Genomic DNA, 20,800 nt, shown 5'->3' on the forward strand with positions numbered 1-20,800 from the left:
GGGATGGTTCATCTTTTAAAAATAATTATTGGGAGAGGAACCATTTCTTGTAAAAAGAAAAAGAAAAAAGTCTGCATGCTGTTTTCATTAAGGTCTTAATGATGTCAGCATAATTGAACATAGATTTGCCAGCTCTGTTTGCTTGTGCTGAGTTAAAGAAGAAGAAGAAAGGGGGGGGCTGTAATTATTGTTAGTGGTTGATTTTAAAAACAAAACCCAAAAAACTCATTGAGGGGGAACTTGGAATGTGTGTTATTTGGGAAATGCTAATTTGTGATCTGCCAAATACATGTTTGTCATGGGACAAATGTGTGTGTATTTGGGCAAGATAGATAAATGCCCCAATTCAAATGTCGGGACTGGGGTGGGGGGGCAGTTTAAATTCAGTTCTCATTTAAAGGTGATCCTGCCTAATTTGCAATTTGGGGACAATGCCTGAACCAAAACACACCTGTCCTTCAAAGTGGAAACTTCTCTGAATTTTGTATTGCCAAGTAATGTGCTGCAGTGTGCTGTTGAGCAGCTTACATCCATTTCTGGAAGGGCCATAGCTCATGTGGCTGGGCACATGTTTTGCATGCAGGAAGTCCCAGGTCCAATCCTTGACCTCTCCTAGGAGGGTTCACAAATTCCCGGAGAGCTGAGCCCCTGGTAAAGCCACCCTCAATCAGTGTAGACCAAGGATAGGGACCCTGTGGCCCTCTGGATGTCATTGGACTACAACTCCCATTATCTCTGGCAACTGGCCGTGTTGGCTGGGACTGATGGGAGCTCTAGTCCAACAACATCTGGAGGGCCACATGTTCCCCATCCCAGGTGCCAGCAGTCCTGTCCTAGAAGTTGACATTGCAAGTGAGGTTAGCTCAGGCAGGTTAAGAGCCTCTTTCCACATTATGTTGCTTATACACACACCTGAGATTTTTCTTTTCATGTGTACACATGAAAGATGTAAGTTGTGTGTGCTATGAACAAATCTTTGGGAATTCGTGCATGTAGGCGCAGAGAACCAAGGAACAAGGATTGGCAATTAACTCTGTTTTGAATGTACGTTTGGAGGCAAACCTAGTTTTGTTTCTGTGAAGCAGAAAGGATCTGGGTTCCATGGGGAATGGGGCCTTTTAGGTGGTGGTGTTGATGTTTTCAAATCCCCTGCATAAGAGTTGCCCATACAGCTATGTCACTATATAGCTCCTGTTGCTTGGTGAATACTAATCTCTTTTTTATAAGCCTTTTGGAGAGAAGCTGAACTGATAACGTCTTCTGTTTGGTGATTCTCTTGTTGTAGTATTTTATCATGCTGCCTTGGTTGGTTGTAGCTCTGTGTGTTTAGTCACTTCAAGTTCCCTTTGTGTACGAAGAGAGTAATAGAAAATGTTTAAATAAATCCCACTGAGACACATCTGGATTTTTGCCCCTTACATTTTTTAAAAAAAAAAACAAAGTCACAGACGAGTAGTCTGTACCATTTTGGCTTAATGGACAGTTTATTTCATGTACTGAAAGTAACGAAACCCTGTATTACATCTATCTGTGGCTATGCTTATTTTTCCTGAGTGAGATGGTAAAAGGAATGAATTTGAATTTTGGTTTGTGGATGCACATTCTTCAGATTCTGTTGATTGTGGAGAACACTTCTGCCTTTTGCGTCCCACATCCCCCACCCCCCGGAAAAAATAAGCTTTCAGAAGCTTTAATCTTTAGACTTAATCAGAAAACTGAAATAAATTACAGGGAGCCAAACTCTCCCCCCTCCCCCCTATTCAAGATTAATTAGCCACCCAAAGCACAACCCAAAGGAACTTGATAACAGCAGTGCCCGTTCTTCAAAAAAGTCTTGTTCCAATCAGTAATGACTTTGCACTGTGCAGCCCGGATGAAAAGAAACATCTACATACTACTCTTAGCAATGTGTGCTGAGCTCTGAGATCTGAATAAATTATTGGTTTATTATCGGGTAGGTGCAATGTATTCAGCCCTGAAAACCACATCAATTGTATTGCATAAGCCAGATCGCTGCAATGGTAACATGTGTATTGTAGACCTGTGTAATTAAAGCAGCTTGCTTGCCACGATTGTGAATTGCTCCGATTTCACTTTATGGATGGTGGTTGAACTATGATTTCTGATGATGATGATGATGATTACACTTCTCTCTGTAGATCACTTTTAAAAGAAAAGAAGAAGAAAATATGTGGCTTAATCTGCTGCAACTTTTAGTTCTCATTGGTAGTGCATTTTAAAAAGTCCAAACTTTCCTTTTCTTTTTAGCTTCTCTGCCTGCCATAGTTTACAAGGCGCCAAGAAGTGACTCACTCATGCATGCACATGCACTACTGTGCATAGAGAGGACCTTCGGAACAGAATAAATTTGCCCATCACCTGCCTTTTGGCATCCTTGCTGTCCCATAGACCTTGAATAGATTCCCCCCTTTTTATTGCATTTTTTTGTGTGGCTGGAGGAGGCTTGGTTTAAATATAGCAGGGGTGCGGAAGCCACGGTGCGTGAAATGTTGGGAGGTGTAGTCCCAAATACATCGGGAGGGCTACAAGTTCCCCGCTCCTGTCGTAGGTTCTCTGCATGGGAACACACAGAGATGGAAATATTTGCCAAGTTGGTCAGTGGATGAAGTCCTAAATTGCTGCTGAGCAGTAGGTCGGGTAGATAGATGGCTTCCCCCCCAAAAAAAATCTGTAAAAAATACAAAAGCAAAAACAATGCAAGATTTCTAGGCTGAGGTGCACACCAGAATCATTTGGTTCCAAGGCGCTCTGTGGGCATCACAAGAGGCCTGTTCATAAACTGGCATTCAGCACTCATAGTTCCAGGAAAGTGAAGCTCTCAAAGTAGATGCAACACTGTTGGCATGAATGCAATTGACGGACCTCCTCTCTTGTAACCTTCCTTTTTTGGAATGCTCTTCCCAGGGAGGCCTGCCTGACACCAACCTTGCTATCATTTTGATGCTAGGCAAAGGCATTTTTTGTTTTCCCAGGTGTTTGGACAGGCACCAATGATAAATCTCTTTTTAATAGTGTCTGTGCAATCTTTTTATTACTTATTTTTTACATTTTGCCATAAATAGCATCAGGCTTTTTGTGAGAAGTGAAGTAAAAATTGAACCTAACTCCAATGTAATCTTAACTTGCCCAGGTTTTGTATTGTGAATTGCAGCCATAGGAGTTGGGGGACAGGGGAGCAGGAAGCACCAAGGCTCCTAGGTGGGGAGGTGGAGCTTAACCCTTTCACCACCATAGTTCTGATCAAAGTTGCCCCCCCCCAAAAAAAACTCCTGTTTGCACCAGGAGAGAAGTCTCAGTGGAACTGCATAAACATGGGGGTCCTGAATTGGACCTTCATGTGCATCCTATTTGCAAATTTGTTTACATGAAATCACTTCAATATCTTTCGCACATCTGTCATGTCTAGTTTCCATCAGCTGGAAAAACAATTTGATCCCCCCCCCCCCTTAAGTAGGAGAGGGGTAATTTGAACAGGAATGGATAATGAATACAGTGGTACCTCGTGTTGCGTAACCTCCAGGTTATGGAATCTTCGGGTTACAGCCGCGACAAACCCGGAAGTGTGTACTTCCAGGTTTCACTGCTCACACATGTGCAGAAATGCTTTATTGCACCGCGCACGAGTGCAGAAGCGGCGCCTCTAGTTATGGATTTTTTTGGGGGTGCACACGGCACCCCGAAACGAATTAAATCAGTAACCAGAGGTATCACTGTACATGTAACTTGCATCTTACACTTATTTTACTCACATGATCACAGCTTTGTGTGGGTGGGAGGTAAGCAAACAAACAAACAAACAGATGGAAAGCGGAAGAAACACACTCCATTTATTTATTACGTACACACACTTCTGTAAAGCTGGTATTGCGAACTTTTCTGGCTTTGGGAAGGTGGTGGGAGGGCTTTGAATGCCCTAACACCATCTTCCGAAAGTTGAGTAGGCAGTCCTCCATTTGGGGGGGGCAGTTCCGGGGGGTACCTGACTTTATGTGTTTTTGCATATATGTGGGGACCCCCCATAACCAAACCATGTACGATACAAGTTACCTAACAAGGCTGGGTAACCGAGGTGTGTGTGGCAAGCCTGCCTATGTGGAATATTAAAGATTCATTTAGGGGGAAAATCTAGCAAGGATTTGAAGCCATGGGTTCAAGGTAACCCCAGGCACACCCTGCCCTCCCCACTTCAGTGAAGTATGTTTAAAGCAAAACTGCTATATGCCCGCTTTCTCCCCTCTCCTGCTTCTCACTCAAGTTTAACCGCAAGAGTAATCATGTTTTACAAGGCTGCCTTTTCTCTGTCTACAAAACATCATTCTTAAACTGAAAATGTTTTGGCACTGGAAGCCGGGGCTTCAGTGTGAGCCAGAGAGGACGTTTGTTTTAAAGACGTGGTGTAAATAGAACATACTTTATTCCATTTCCTTTTGAAACTGTTTATACTTGCGTTGTGAAAAATTGTAAGTGTTTGGGGGCATCAAGGGCTTGGGAAGAGTCTCGCCAGGGGCGACCTTTCTGCTTACTGCTGGCTCCCGGTGAAATGCAGGGCGTGCAAAGAAAATCCCATGTGGAAGTTTAGGCAATTTCTGTTTTTATACACTGTTAAGGTGCGAGTGCATCTGCCTCTGTTACAGGACACACGGACTGTGCTCTGCTGCCCCGGGGAAAAAAAGATCTGTGCTGCTTTAATTAACATTTTGGTGGGGTAGATTAAAAGATGCCTACCGGTATTTCTCTCCATCTCCCTGCTGAGTATGAGGGAGCTGAGAATGGTCCATGTTTCCAGATCTATAGATATAGATGGGAAACCTTGGGCTCAAGGTCTGAATGTGGCCCCTAGGCCTCTCTGTCTGGCCCTCAGGACTCTCTGCAAGCAGTACCCCTCAGCAGGCCCTGCTTTGCATCCTCCTTGAGTGTTTCTGCCGGTCTGGAATGTGCCCTTGAACTGTTGCAATGCCTCTTGCTTGCCTGGATGGCGAGATGCGGAGCAGTGCTGCCTAGAAACCTCTGACTTACACATGGCTGGAATGCAGCCTGTCGTACAATGGTCGGGCTTGCATCTATTGCTCCACCACTTTTGTCTCTGGACCCACCCACTACTACTAGCATGTGGTCCACAGAAGGTAGCCTTCATGGGAATGTCAACTTTGGGGTGGAAATGACCCCCAAGGTCCCTTCCAATGCTACAATTTATGATTCTATGAAATACCTTTCTTTCACCCACCTCCCAAAGAGAAGTCACTTAAGGCAGCTTACAAAATATTAAAAAGCAGACTTAAAAAACAACAACAACAACAATCCATCATTAAAACACAATTGCCAGACTAAAAGCAGCCTCTGAGAACCAGAACGCATCGAGCCGAAGCTAACAATCAATAAATTAAATTCAGCCAACAACTTGAATCGAAAGTTTTGTTTAAAGATAAATGTCATGAATTGCCAGCAGACACAAACTCACCTTTTGGAGCTCTGCCATGAGACATAGAAACATATAATTGTAGAATTGTAGAGTTGGAAGGGACCCCGAGGGTCATCAAGTCCAACCTTTTGCCCAATGTGGGGTTCGAACCCATGACCCTGAGATTAAGAACCTCATGCTCTACCAACATGGAGGATTTTTTGTTTGCTTGTTCCAAGGATCAAAGTGGATGATAGGTTTGGTCCTAGTCCCGAAATTATTGGGAGAGTGGGTGGGGTCCAGAGAGGAAGGAAGGCCGACAAAGGTGGGCACGACTTGGCTAAAACCAGAAGCAGCAAGTGTTGCTTGTGACTTTCATTAAGGGCCTCTTCTCTACCTCTACCCCTGTAACAGTGGAGATGGGGCCAAACAAAGGGCAAATTGGTGTCCCCCAGGCCCCTCTGCCTGGCCTCAGGACTTTGCCACCATCTCAGACTATGCTTGTCACTGGCCCTACTCCATGCCCTCAAGTGATTCTTGCTAGGCTGGAATGTGTCCTAGAACTGTGATAATGCTTTTATTTGTCTGGATGGAGAAATGTGTGTGGAGTGTGCAGGAAGCCTTGCAGTCTGCCCTGCAAGATAGAAATCGCATCCATCGCTCCACCCACTCTTCCCTTTGGTCCACACCACTGGATTGTGGAGTCTCAGACAGTTTTCGACAAGGAATTTGGCCCTCATTCTGCAAAGGTTTTGCCTGTCTTGCCTTACTTGTAGATCTTGAACTCTGATAATGCCGTTTTACCTGCCTGGATAGAGAGGGTGTGTGTGTGTGTGTGTGTGTGTGTGTGTGTGTACTAGCCTGTTGTACAAACACAACACTCCCCTTTAGTGCTCTGCTCACGTTTCCCTTCAGCCCTACACACTGCTACCATGCAGGTTCCCCAAGAAGAAATGCATTCCTCAGGCTTAAAAGAATTCCTCTCCCCTCTCCTATTATATGAGCACTGGCCAGTCCATGGTGTGAAATTCTCCTGCATGATACATGTCAAAATGCACAGTTTCTCAGCTTGGTGCAATTATATTACTTTCAGTCATTCAAGGAGCACTCCACACCACCTCTTGTTCAGTGAGCCAGAGGCTTGGTTCCAGCTGCTCCCGTCCATAATACTTTCATCCCAATCATGGTGTTCTTTCCCCCGGTGCTCAACACCTTTTCCAACACCACATAGTCACAACCTCCCATTAGCAACACTTTTAAAGGAAACAGCTATCGCTCAACTGAACACTTCAATGTTGCCTTCAGCTTGTGCATCATGGGGATGGAGGGATCAGTCTGTTACAGTTTTCCATCTCCCCCGCCCCCATACATCTGTTCTGCCTGTTTCCATATTAATCTGGTGTTTTTAAAAAATAATAATAATCCATATTTAAATGCAAATGTATGAAGACTCAAATTCAAATGTGTACTCGAATATGTATTCCATGCATTTGTCATTTTCAAATAACAGAAACGTCAGTTTATAGCAACAGTATCATTCTTTACAATAGCAGAAGAAACGAAACAAAAAAGCTTAGGATATCTGTAGTGCTGCTGAGACATCAGAGGAGAGCAGAAATTTGTACCAAAGAGAGAGAAGGCAGGGTGGGTGTCTTTCAGTTGAATTACTTTTATTAACTAATAGAACAGCAGGATACCAAATCACCATAAGTTTTGATCCCCCCTCCCGGCCATATCTCCTTCTCTAGTTGCTAAACTCTGTTGTACCAAGCTTTAAGGGAGAGGTGTTCTGCTGTTCTCCTGTTCCTGGCAATTTCTAGCTATGCTGCTACAACAAAATACCTATTTCAATATGTATTTTATCTTGTACACACAGTGTACACAGTACCCAGCATTCTGTCTGCTAGTGCAGGGGCTATTGCACTAGCTGCTACGAGATGGGTGAGTTTTAATGTTAAACAACAGAAGAATCCAAGGCAGTAGTTTCACTAGTAGAAACTTGTCAAGCAACAGATTGCACAATATATTCTTCAGCCAAGTTCCCAGCAACCTGCTTATGCATTCTCTTGTGCCACAACGTTCTACTGGCATAGAACATTTAACCAGCGGAAAATAGTTTACTACTAAGCGACTTTAACTTAACGCTACGTTGGATGCAACCCTTCTCAAACATACTTTATCCTTTTAAAAAGTACATCGTTTAAAAACACATTTTGGCACTTCATTTTTTTGGGCAGAGAACTGAATTGCAAAATTCAGGGCAGGATGAAACCCAAAGGTTAATTCCATTCTAATCCACGTATTAGCCACAGGAGTTGTGCCATTAGATCAGTTTCACATCAAAATGCAGACCAAACAGAATAGTCTTCCAACCCTAGCACCAAACTAAGAGTCCAGATGGCAAGTTTTCAGTTCCCGGACAAGACAGACAAAGGAGTGTTTTATTTATTTATTTTTAAAATGTGAACAGGCAAGGATGTGGCATGTGCCCTCTGCTGCCCTGGCACCAGGGAGTGCTTCTAGGTGTCATTGTCTGTGGCATGCTTGCTTCTCATTTGTCGTTGTGGATTTTGTCTCCATTCCTTGTAACTTCTGCATGTTTCTCCACCTTGGCTTGTGTTCTCTTAGTATAAAAGTTGATGGTTTGCTGTTGGGTATTTAAAGATTTTGTAAGTATGTAGGTTGGGGGATTGGAGTCACCTGCAAGCAAGAAAGATGCCGAAGTCTGGAAGCTGGACGTTCGGAAGCAAATTTCCCCAGTTCGGAAGTATCTGATCCCATTACGAACCTGAGCCCAAATCCCTCTGAAGTTTGGACTCTGTTCTTAAGAACCTCCCTGGACAACCTGCTGGATTAGCAGTAATGTAAAATCCCCAAAGTGACTCGGGGGAAAGTAACTGTTTGAATCCACATGCTTCATTCTTATCCCCCCCCCAAAAAAATCTTGGTGTAGCTTGTAGACATGGCAGTGGAACTGTAGCATGGTGCCTTCAGAACACAGTGCCTTTCTACCCTGCTTCCCAAACCTGGCCCATACAATTATTTCTGGAGCTAATTTTGCCAGGTGCTAATTCTTGCAAGTGCTAACATCAAAGCTATTGCTTCCTCCTTGCTGCTGCTGCCTCTAGCTCGGCTGCCAGGGCTGGGGTGGGAAGGAGAAGAGATAGCCTCAAGGCCGTTAGTCGCCGATCTCTGCCATACCCACTGAGCAAGCAGTCAATCAAATAGCCAAGCTATTTCTGCTTTATGAAAGGTTCGCGTTAATTTTGCATTTCTGAAATGCTGAACAGCCACTGTTCTGTCTGTAGGATTTATTGATTCTCCATAGTTCTGAGAAAACAGGTCCCCTATAGCTTTGTATTGCCTCTCAAGCAAAACTCGTGCTGGTGGACTACTTGATAATAATTAGACTTTGATCTTTTTTCTTCCCCCTTCCCTCCCACCTTCTATTTTCCATAGCAAAAGCAAGCCAGCTCCGCAAATTTCACCCAGCAAATCAGTGGGAGGAGAATTCTGTGTGGCTGCCGTCTTTGGGTCGTCGAGGTCGTGGTTTGCAAGCAATCCAGGTCTGAAAAGGGAGAAAGGTTTGTGTGCTCAGAAAACAATGCATAAACAAATATGTACTATATAGTGCAAAAGCTGTTTCATATTGGCTTGTCCCATTGGTCCATCTAGCGTAGTGTTGTCTTCTCTGACTGGAAGTAGCAGCGCAGGTGCTCAGGCACCCAGAAGGAAGTCCCATTATTCACTACCTGATACTTTTAGTTGGAGGTTCAGGGGGTTGAGCTGGGATGTTCTGCATGTAAAGCAGCTTCTTTCCAAAGAGAAAGTGGAGGACCAGTGGTCAGGGATGATGGGAACAGTAGTTCAAAAATAGCTGGAGACCCAAGTTTGGGAAACCCTGAAGTAGACCAGTTGTTTGACGCCATATAAGCTCCTTATGTTCCCAATTTGGGTGTTCTGCCTTTTTATCCTCCTAATCACTCTGACGTAGGTTAGGCTAGGACAGAGAAAGAGTGGCTGGCCTAAGGCCTCACACAATGTGTGGGGCTTGAACCCTTTCACTCTGAGTCCCACATTCCAATGCATAGCTCTAGAACCTTTGGTCCTCCAGATGTGGCTGGACGATGTCTCCCATCATCACTGGCTGAGACTGATGGGAGTTGGAGCTCAACAACATCTGGAGCACCACTATGTCACACTAACTCAGGGAAGGGCCCTGGCTCATTTGTTGAGCATCTGCATTGCATGCAAAAAATAAGAAAATAAAAAATCCCAGGTTGAGTCACTGGCAACACAACTGGGGAGCTTCCCCTATCCAAAGCTTCATAGAGCTGCTGCCAGTCACTGCAAACAATGCTCAGCAATGCTTGTGGATGCTGCCATAATTCTGGCTCTAGAGGAGGAGTGCCAATCGTGGTGGCAGAAGGAAGGAAAAGCAAAGCAGCGCTCACAACAGTGTGCAAGCAAGGGAAGGAAAATACCTGAAATCCATTGGAAGCTGCCTTTGATCCATATAGCTCAAGATTATCGGCTCTGACTGGCAGTGGCTCTGCAGGGTTTCGGGCAAGGAGATATTCCCAGCACTGCTTAGAAGTGTCAAGGGTTGACCTTGGGACCTTCTGCATGCAGAAGAGATGTTCTCCCATGGCCCTTCACCGTGGGAATTCCTGGGTCCAAAAGAATCTTGTAAGGAGCCCAGTGCTAGCACACTTTGAACTTTGTGCTTGTCTTTTTTGGGAAAACTTTACAAAGTAGATAATGCAAACTGTTCACAATCTAGTCTTTGCAGCATTTATTTCAGCATTTATTTATCTTTGCAAAATATCCTCAGAAAAAGGGGAAAAAAGTCAGGTCCCTGCCCTGAGAGTCTTGCAGTCAGACTTTGGCAGAGGGTCGAGACAAAAAGGGTGGTGGGAGAGGCAATATTAACGTGAGCTGGATCACTGAGTGCAATCCAATACATATTATTATTAGTAGTAGTAGTAGCAGCAGTAGTAGTAGTAGCAGCAGCAGTCGTCGTTGTCGTCGTAGTATACCCCCTTTCACCAAAAGATTCCAGGGTGGTTCACAGCAGAAAAATACAAAATAAGAATGCAAAATATTTTTCCCAATTATATTTTATTAAGTTTCAACGTTTTGAACATATACAGTCAAAACACAATTTCATCTTTTCTCTTATTTTTCTCGACTTCCCATCCCTTTTTTGTTGTTTCTCACCTTCTTCTCTGTATCTTCTATCAAATCATAACTGCAATGTTATAATCTAATTACTTCTGTTGCTGTTAAGTATACAAGACACGTAATAGATGTGGGAAGGCAGGCAGGTGGGGCCTGAGCGAGGGCAGGCTGCGATTGGTGGGGCTGTGGTCCTTTCCACCCTCCACTACATTAAAGGATGAAGGTGGTTGTTGAGCATTTGCTAATGAATAGAAGAAATCCCAGTATCTTCTCAATCTTCTTCTTCTTCCCCAACAGATCAGTCCAAACAGTTTGTCGTGGAGTCTCTCTACATCATCAGCTGCTACGGTACTTTGGTGGAGCATGTGCTGGAACCGCGGCCCCTCAGCACTGCCCCAAAGATAAGCGACGACACCCCACTGGAAATGGTGACTTGTCCAAGGGCCAGCTGGACGCTCGTCAGGTAGCCTTCCCTTTCCTAACTTCTGCTCCTGCTTCATTTTGCGCTTGCAGTTAGAGGTTATTTTTCTTGGGTCTGATTCAGAACTTCCAGCCTCCAGGGGATCCAGTCTCAGGGCGTTCCACAGTTTTAACCACAGGTGGAGGTGTCAGAGCGAAATGTATGTTGGAATTCCCTTTTCATGCAATGCACATTCCACAAGGAAAAAGCTGATTTTTGCAATCAGGGTAAATTATGCAAATTGGGCCCGCTGTTGGTATTATTTTTCTTATTTTGCATTCTGCAATGTTAATTAGTGAGCATGGTTCATTTTGCACCTCCTCTGCTTTATAGATTTGCTGCTGCTTTTACTGAAATATTTATTGTACTTTTAGGCATATATATATATGATTGTGTGTGTGTGTGTGCGTGTGTGTGTGTAGTTAACCCAGAGACCTTGGGTGAAGGCAGCTAACCAAAAAAAAATATCAAATAAATGAATGAATAAATCACGGGGAGGGGCAACACCCCCCCTTGAATTCTCATTTGAACACCTCTCTCTTTCTGAGATTTCAACATGCCTTGCCATGTTTTCAAACGCTTTTTTCATGCCATAAGGAGTAGAAACCAGCTTCTCTTATTTATATATATGATTTTAAATGAACATCAACGAATTCTAGAAAGTGGCATTCCACACACAGCTCCACATTGTGTACTTCCCTGGTGTTCCCACAGAATTGTGCATTGGGCTCAGTGCTAAGAGTTCAGTGGTAGAACATCTGTTCTGCATGCAGAAGGCCCCAGGTTCAGTCCCCAGCATCTCCAGGTACATTAGGAAATGTCCCATCCGAAAACCTGGAGTGTTGCTGCCAGAGAGTGTAGACAGTGCTGAACTAGACAGACCCAATGGTCTGACTCAATATAAGGCAACTTCCTATGTTTTTATGTTCCTAATTACAACATATATATTGCTGCTGTTGGAATAGCTTAGTCGGTAGAGCATGAGGCTCTTAAACACAAAGGTTGTGGGTTCGAGGCCCATGTTGGACAAAAGATTCCTGCATTGCAGAGGATTGGACTAGATCAGTGGTTCCCAACCTTTTTTTGGCCATGCCCCACCTAAGCATCTCTAAAATCCTGATGCCCTCCCCCCGGTGACATATAAGTCTTATTATCCAAAAAGTGAACTCCTATCCACGTGGAGGAAGCCTAAAAGGCCATTAACTTGGTCTAACTCATTCTCAAATTGGCCCCCCCCAAAATCAAATTGCCCCTCTGTGGGGTGTGTGCCCCACGTTCGGAACCACGGGACTAGATGATCCTCGTGGTCCATTTCAACTCTACTATACTACTATACTTTGACCAAAAATATGGTCTGAAGCTCAACATCAAAAAAACTAAGATCATGGCCACTGGTCCCATCACCTCCTGGCAAATAGAAGGGGAAGAAATGGAGGCAGTGAGAGATTTCACTTTCTTGGGTTCCATGATCACTGCAGATGGTGACAGCAGTCACGAAATTAGAAGACGCCTGCTTCTTGGGAGAAAAGCAATGACAAACCTAGACAGCATCTTAAAAAGCAAAGACATCACCTTGCCAACAAAGGTCCGTATAGTTAAAGCTATGGTTTTCCCAGTAGTAATGTACGGAAGTGAGAGCTGGACCATCAAGAAGGCTGATCGCCGAAGAATTGATGCTTTTGAATTATGGTGCTGGAGGAGACTCTTGAGAGTCCCATGGACTGCAAGAAGATCAAACCTATCCATTCTCAAGGAAATCGGCCCTGAGTGCTCACTTGAAGGACAGATCCTGAAGTTGAGGCTCCAGTACTTTGGCCACCTCATGAGAAGAGAAGACTCCCTGGAAAAGACCCTGATGTTGGGAAAGATGGAGGGCACAAGGAGAAGGGGACGACAAAGGATGAGATGGTTGGACAGTATTCTCGAAGCTACTAACATGAGTTTGGCCAAACTGCGGGAGGCGGTGAAGGATAGGCGTGCCTGGCGTGCTCTGGTCCATGGGGTCACGAAGAGTCGGACACGACTGAACGACTGAACAACAACAAATACTTTGATTCTGTATGGGGATCTGGAGTCTACTCATGTTTGTGTGTACTCTGAGCTTAACTATAATAATGATAGTCAATTTTTCTGCATCAAGTTCACCTGAAATCTGTGCAAAGCGATGACATCTTCTGCCCTGTTCCAGCCTAACTGGGAAAATAGAGTGGAAGGAGGCAGACAGATTGGCCCCACAGAAAGGTCCCATGGGCCTGATCATGCCCAGGACCTGCCAACTCAGCCCTCCGCAGCCTGCAGCAAGCGACTAGACCAATTGTCTTATGCAGGTCTTCCAAGCGGGTGTGTTCTGAAGGCTATTTAAAGAAATTAGCCATGACTTACCGAATAAAACCAAAGGAGGATTGCTGAGAAAATATAGTCAGTGCTTTTGACATTTTAAAATATTTTTCAATTGATTTTCTTTTCTTTTTTTCCTGTTTGGTAGGCTCCAATCTTCTTCAGTGCTGGCTTATTCCTGGCTTAGACTAATCAATACATGATTTGCCAAGCAATTGAAGAGAGGCCAGCCCTGATTAAAATGACAACACTGTCTTTCTTTCTTTCTTTCCCAGGGCCATTATTGTCAAAACAAGCAACTTGTAATGGCATTGTGAATTCTAGCCGGATCAATATTCTGTAACTTTGCACAACTTCTTTTTCACAGATCCTTAATTCTTGCTGTGTCATATGATACACCAATGCCCTGGGTTAGGATCAGGTCAGGCCTAAGCAATGAGTTATGAGAAGTTGCACGGAAGTGGCAAACCCACACGCCCCAGAAACATGCTTTTAAAAAACTCTTGCTGGGTTTCTGTGGCGGCCAATGAAGGGGAAAGTAGAAAAATATGTTAATTCAGTGACTTCATGTCACACATTTGTCCAAGTAAGCATTTCATTTTAAAAAGTCTTAATTCATCAGCATTTTAGTTTGAGTTTCAATGTCCACATTTCTGTATGCAATTTTGCCCATTGTATCCATTTTTGCAAAACAAGATTCCACAACATAATGGATTTTTTTGCATGTTCTTTTCTCAGATATATGCATCTTTAGGCACACTTAGCCCTAGAGTATGTGAGGGTTTTTTTTTACACATTACTTGAGTGGAGAACTGAACTACAAAATTAAGAGAAGTGTGAATTTTGAAGGATGGCTGTGTTTGCATATTGTTTCAGAAAGTGCAAAAATGATGGGTTTTTCTGTAAATAAGGACCGAATTGGATTTCTTCTATACCCTTAACTAGACCACTGGTTCATCTACACAGGGGTTGTCTCCTCAGACTAGCAGCATCTCTCCACTTTTCAAAACAAAATGCAAACTGAAATGGCTGCCATACTTAGAAATCCACACTTCTCCAAATTCTGCTGTGCTGTTCTCCAGCCAGATAATGTGTACCAAAAATACATATACTAGAGCAGGTATCTTCAAACTTTTCAGACCCGGGACTTTCAAGCCAAACATACATTTAGGACCCCTATATGAATCTTTCACCATATATTTGCATGGTGGTTGTGCTCCTGCTGCGACCCACCTTGTATCAGGCTGCAGCCCACTGCTGGGTCCTGACCCAGTGTACTCAAGGCAAAGTTTGTATATAAGCACATACATTACTGAAAATAGCATACAAAAACAGATTACACAAGGGAAATTGCAAATTTGTATATTATGCAAAATTGCGTGTAAAGTTGTGTGTAGTAGGAGAAATCCACACTCAAATCATGAGGACTTGTTTCTTTAAAAAAGAAATTCACCGAACTAATGTGAAAGTACGGACAAATGCAGTTAAGAGGGGGGAAATGAGAAACAGAAAAATCGAAATGGACAGATTCAGCTATCCCTAGTTCTGTAGCTCAGTAGTCCTCCTGGTTTTCAGGTGGCATGAGATCTTTTCCATCACCTGCTGCCTGTTAGCTGTGAGCCCCCAAGCCAGTTTCATACCTACGTTAGATAGACAAATAATCTGACCTGGTGGAAGTCAGCTCCCCCTGTTCCTAAATTGATCTCTGTGTCAGAAAGAGTAATGTACGAAGCATGCATGTTTTCACAACTTCTCTTCAGGTTGGGCCACTCCTCACCCCTTTCCCATCTGTGTGTGTTTGTGTGTGTGTGTGGAATATTCCGTGCTTGTACGAAACGGCTTTAAATAATTATAAACACTGCACTCTCTTGCATAAATAATCGGATGCGATGACACAGATGCTGATTTTTCTTCCAGCTTAAATATTAATACTCATTCGTGTTGCTTCCACAGAACTCCCCAGTGGACTGAACTGCAGCCGCCCTTTAACTTGAATCATCCGCTGCTCCTGGCCGCAGATTCCGTGCAGTGCTACCAGTATCTGCTCGTCGGCTGTAAGTAACTTGGAAAACTCTCCCCTCTGGAAGCTGACCGTGTGGCTCTTTGTTTGGGAAAGCAGAAACAAATCCTTGGGAACTGAAACCTTTGTAGTTGCAACAGCTCCTCTCTCTGGCGTCGATAACCCTTGCGGCACTTTCAGGGTGTTCTGCACCCCCACAAAGGATTCAAATTATATGCATGCTTATTCCCTCACTGGTGCCACTTCATACTCCCACGTACTCTCTGACAACAGGAATGGGGAAACCTTTCTCACCACAGGGCCCCCATTTCCTTGTGGGTGACATTCTAGGTGTTGGGTGCCTGGGGAGGAAGGGGCCAGAGAGAGAAGTGGGTGGTGCAACAGATGTGCTACTTACCTTCATATAGTAGGGTGCATTCCAGCAACGCAATAGTAAGAGGCTTCTACGCCCCAACACACCCCTCCATCCCTCATCCAGGCAAGCAAGAGGCATCACTCACAGTTTAAGGACGCCCTTCTGGCTAGGCAGGAGCATGCGAGGAGTGTCTGGAGCAGGGTTTTTGAGGGGTGATAGGGGAGATTCCTGAGGGCCAGACACAGAGGTCTGGTGGGTCACCTTCAGCTCCAAAGCTTGGAATTCCCCACTCCTCATCCTACAATAAAGGGGTTGATTGTTCTGTGTTACTTCAGGGAGAGAGGGTTAGACCCCATTTACAATGATTGTGTGTGAAATAGTGCTTGTCCCACCCTGCACCAATTCTTACCTGGCAGCAGCAGCAGAGGAGAGGAGAGCAGGCCATTTCGTTGGTGCAACCTTTGGCTCTGCCTCTCCCCGAACTCTTTTCCATCCTAGCGGATCACTAGAAAAACCTACGACTAGGAGTTTGTACCTGAGTTTGCTTATTTCCTCCTTCCTCCCAATCCATTTTCCTTTTGTGTCATGTCTGTTCAGATTGTATGCTTGGGAACAGGGGACCCTGTGTTTATATAGCTCGGGTCACCTCTCGGGTGCCGAGATCAGCAGCGGGGGCCGTCAGAAGGGCAGGGAGTGGGAGCCGGGAAGGGGCTTTCTCTGAGCCAGCCCCTAAATGGTTGAATTCCCTCCCCGCAAAGGTGGACCTAGCACCATCATTATGCATTTTCCACCGTATGCTGAAAATATGCCTCTTTATCCTGCCCTTTGACATCTGATTTTATATATAGATGGGACTTGCTCGGTGCTCGGTTTGATACAGCTGCAGGAGCCTTCTTACATACCTATCCACTGGTAGATCTCTGGTGGATCAGCAAGAATTTCTGGCTTCCAATTCTATAACAATAGCAAGAACATTTTGAGAAGTTTTAGGTTTTTTAAAGATAAAAACGAAGAGGCTCAATAGCCTGTAGTCCCCCCTTCCTCACAAAAAGAACACAGAAAAGTAACTGAAGGCGTGGGTCAATTCCAGTAAGAAAGGGAGCCTCCACATTGAGTTAGCTAGTTCCACAGGTTCTAGATCTCAAGGAGGTTTAGAAAAGGCTACAATTTGCTTGAGACATTATGGAATGCGAATGGATGCACTGAGTTATGTTACTGTGTTTTGCTTGTTGGTGATCTTAACCTTCCAAGGGGCCTGGTGGTCATATGGGAAGACATGCTCCCTCTAGGAACTAGAACTGCTGAGACCTTGCAAGCTGATTGCGTAGACATTTTAGCAGCAGCTTACACCAAAGCCACAGCCTATTTTTGCACACTTTTAATAGTGCCTTTCTGTTTACTGTCAACCTTAACCATTTTGCCAATGAAGTCCCCTTTAAAAACCCCATCCTGCCCTTCAGATGACTGAGTTTTCATGTTGTTGTGTGTTCTTTCACTCTCTTGGGAACTCTTGGCTTGAGATGTGCAAATTTCATCTTGCTCTCTCAGACGCTAATTTGTGCGTGAAAACTGAAAAAGTGGAGACTCTAATTTAATATTTCTACATCCCAGGCAGCAAAGTGGAAGCGCTTAATCCAATCGGCTTGGTTGATGGCAAGCCTCCCGCCGTAATATTCTATGGTATCGGGTAGACGTCTTGGCCCTATCTGGCGCAGGTTGCTATGGGGAGGCGGGCTAGGCTTGTAAATTAATCTTGCTCTTAAAGGGAGAAGGAAAGCAATCATCATAAAGAAGCTGAAATGTTTCTATGGAGGAGAAGAAAAGACCGAAGGCCGGAAGGATGCATCTTGGCCGTGTTCTTAGGAATTGCAAGCATCCTCTCACCCTTTAAGGTGGGAAAAGAGCAGTGAGGTTTTGCATAAAATATGCATAGATGCAATATATAGTCCTACTCAGACTAAGTTAGGCTCATTAATTTCAGTGAGTCTACTCTGAGTAGCTTTCTCCTGCTTCTTAGTCTCTGGGCTGCCTCTTGTAGAAGCAATGCTTATTTCACTCAGAGCGCACTGGAGCACAGTTCTGGCACCTCTCAGGTGGGCCCCACCCCCAGGTCTCTTGCCTTTACATATTTCTGAGAAGCCCAAAACAAAAATTTCAAGTCAAAACAGAAGCTGGCCAGTGTGTGCAAGTCTACATTTTTTTTTTAAGATCTACGACTCCACCTAGCTCCTAGCCACACCTAGCCCCAATTGGTCAAGCTATGGGGTCAATTCATATTTCCTTTTTTTCAATCCATCTCCCATGTAGCAGCAGCAGGCTTTAAGCTTTCCAGCAAGGCCTATACCATTGCACATACATGCAATTGCTCAAGCTTCCAAGCTGCCCTAGCCATCTGCCTGAATGTAAGAGAACAAGGGAGGTAGGGTGCATTTATTTGACCTGCACCAGAACCAGGGGTGGCCCCCAAACCAGCTATGGAGACAGCTTGCCATAGCCTTTAGTACCTCCACAGGTGGTGAATGCAGCTATTGTCAAACCAGAATCTGTTCAGGGCTGCCCCGAGTCGCCTGGCAACTTACTGTAACAATTTCATGGTAAATTATGGCACCTAAGGTTTTTAGAGTCAGCTGTTAGGGTTGGCATAAAACACCCACCACCACCTTCTAAGTTTCAAAGGACCAGCTTCCAATTTCGAGCGGAAGCTTCTTGTCGTCGTGATTGACACCCCTGTTTTGTCAAGACCCTGCCTGGATGCCCAGCAGTGTGAGAAAAGAGGCAACATTTGAGAAAAGAGGCAACATTTGAGAAAAGAGGCAACACCCGCACTGGCTTCATGTGTGCCATTTTCAACTCCTTCCTCCATCGTTTATTTTCCTTCCCCTTCCCTGCCGCTGCCCCACCGCACAGTAGTCATTTGTCAAAAGAATGTATGTTCCCACAACGGACCTCCATGAATGGCGCCTTTCATGAGGGATGGGGACCTCCCAAAGAAAGGTGACCAAACCCCACCATCTCATAGAGGGATCGATGTGCCGAAACAAGGCTTTGCTAAATTGCTGCCTGTGGCTGTGCTTATTTTGCCTAATGCTTTCCATCTTTCAAACCAAAATAATTCCTTAGCTCCTAACCAGCTTTCTTCTGAGTCTTCCAAGGAAACTCCATCAGGGCCAAAGTTGTTTAATAGTAATAATCAAAACAAAATCGAAAATTCTTTCTAGTAGCACCTTAGAGACCAACTGAGTTTGTTCCTGGTATGAGCTTTCGTGTGCATGCACACTTCTTCAGCATTCCTAGTCATTATTTTCGAATGTGCAAAGCAATGCACACTGGCTGTCTCGGTGATCCTTCCAACAGGGATAGCTCAGTTGGTAGAGCATGAGGCTCTTAATCTCTGGCTCGTAGGCGTTCCAATGCATATGATGGAGCTCCGCTCAAAATTACAACTAAACATCAGGAAGAACTATTTGACAGTAAGAGCTGTTTGACAGTGGGATGGAGTTGGGAGGTTGTGGACCAGGCGTAGGCAAACTCAGCCCTCCATGTGTTTTAGGACTACAACTCCCATCATGCCTGACCACTGGTCCTGTTAGCTAGGGATGATGGGAGTTGTAGTCCCAAAACATCTGGAGGGCCAAGTTTGCCTATGCCTACGTTGTGGACTCTCCTCCATTGGAGGATTTTGTGCAGAGACTGAATGGCCATCTGGATGCTTTAGTTGAGATCCTTGCATTGCAGGGGGTTGAACTAAGTGACCTTTGGGGTCCCTTCAAACTCTACCCTTACATGATTCTGAATCCCCTTGCCTCATCTTAGTTCTGCAATGCCATTGTCTCAGACACCAGGTCGGGTGGTGCTTGGCACAGAAGTCTGTGCTTTGATTTTAGAACATTGTTGTTCCAAAATAGCCCTGAATGTAAAAAAATAAAATAAAACCATAGTAATCCTTCAGTTTTGCTCTTGAAAAGAAGCAGTGAAAACCCCACGTGGAAAATACACCCTTGATATATGGCCATAGGAATCAGTTATGCCACGTTATGAACTTCCTGGGCTATTAGATCCCATTAAATACAAGAAGATGGCATAAGCCGAGAGCAGGAACCCTACCTGAGCTTGCTTCTACTCTTCCCCCCTTAGGGAAATATCTGTTAAGACACAAATGCTCTGCTTACCTGCAGGAGCAAATGTAATGGTCTCACATTAGCCGTGGCGGCCTGCGGTTTGATGCGCTATCGCTTCCGTCAGTATGTTTAATTGCCAGCAAATGGCTAAATGGGAAGTTGGGGGGTGAATGGCCGCGGCTGTCTGCCATGTGAGCGGTAAAAGGGATTCTGGCGCCATTTCAGGGTCGCGATTTGTATCTGTCTATCAGAGCTCAGAATGCAGGCCGTTTTCTCTTGGTTTCAGACCCTCTGTATAGCATTTCTGCCAATTGTTTGGCTCCATTAAGTGTGCAGCGGTGGAGCAGGGAGGCGGGTGTGTTGGGGGGAGGAGAGGAATAAAAGCTTGAATGGTCCGAGCCGCAAGGGGCTACGGATAAGCCCTTTCTTTGTCCAGAGCTCGGAACACTGCATTAGGTCTCATTATCCATTTATAATAAGTGACCTTTGCCCCCCGAGGTCATTGAAGAAATACTCTGTGTGCTTTGCTAACAGAAGGTACCCCTCGATCAGCCGACAGACGCAACAATGAACCGTCTGATAGTCTGGTCGCACAGGGTATACTTTTGGGGCAGCGGGGGAGGCGAAAGGTTTATAAATATACAGCTTGATGCCAAAGCCTCCTCTCCCATCCCTTTAATCTTTTTTGGACAATTCATGGGCAGCCAGGGGAAGGTCTCAGCTCCTCGAGAGAGAGAGAATGTATTTGTACATTTTATTTTAAACTACACGTACGCTGCTTGAATTTAGCTACGTGTGACCTTAACACTGATACTAGCGAATGGTTTTATTTATTTATTTATTTATTTGGATTTTAAAATTAATAAATTGCAACAGCAGCTTCGAACAGCTGGAACAAGGACAGTGTTGT

The 20,800-nt window shown here is 44.6% G+C and overlaps 1 protein-coding gene across 1 annotated transcript in view; it reads left to right on the top strand.

Annotated features, from left to right (window-relative positions):
* BCAS3 (BCAS3 microtubule associated cell migration factor) overlaps window positions 1–20,800 on the top strand; it is a 455,244-nt gene that overhangs the window by 196,749 nt on the left and 237,695 nt on the right. Inside the window, 3 exon segments of the mRNA XM_033171393.1 lie at window positions 8,879–9,003; window positions 10,898–11,063; window positions 15,351–15,451. Coding sequence (XP_033027284.1) covers window positions 8,879–9,003; window positions 10,898–11,063; window positions 15,351–15,451 — 392 coding nt within the window.

The sequence above is a fragment of the Lacerta agilis genome, chromosome 15 (assembly GCF_009819535.1).
Source record: "Lacerta agilis isolate rLacAgi1 chromosome 15, rLacAgi1.pri, whole genome shotgun sequence".
Classification (NCBI taxonomy): Eukaryota; Metazoa; Chordata; class Lepidosauria; order Squamata; family Lacertidae; genus Lacerta; species Lacerta agilis.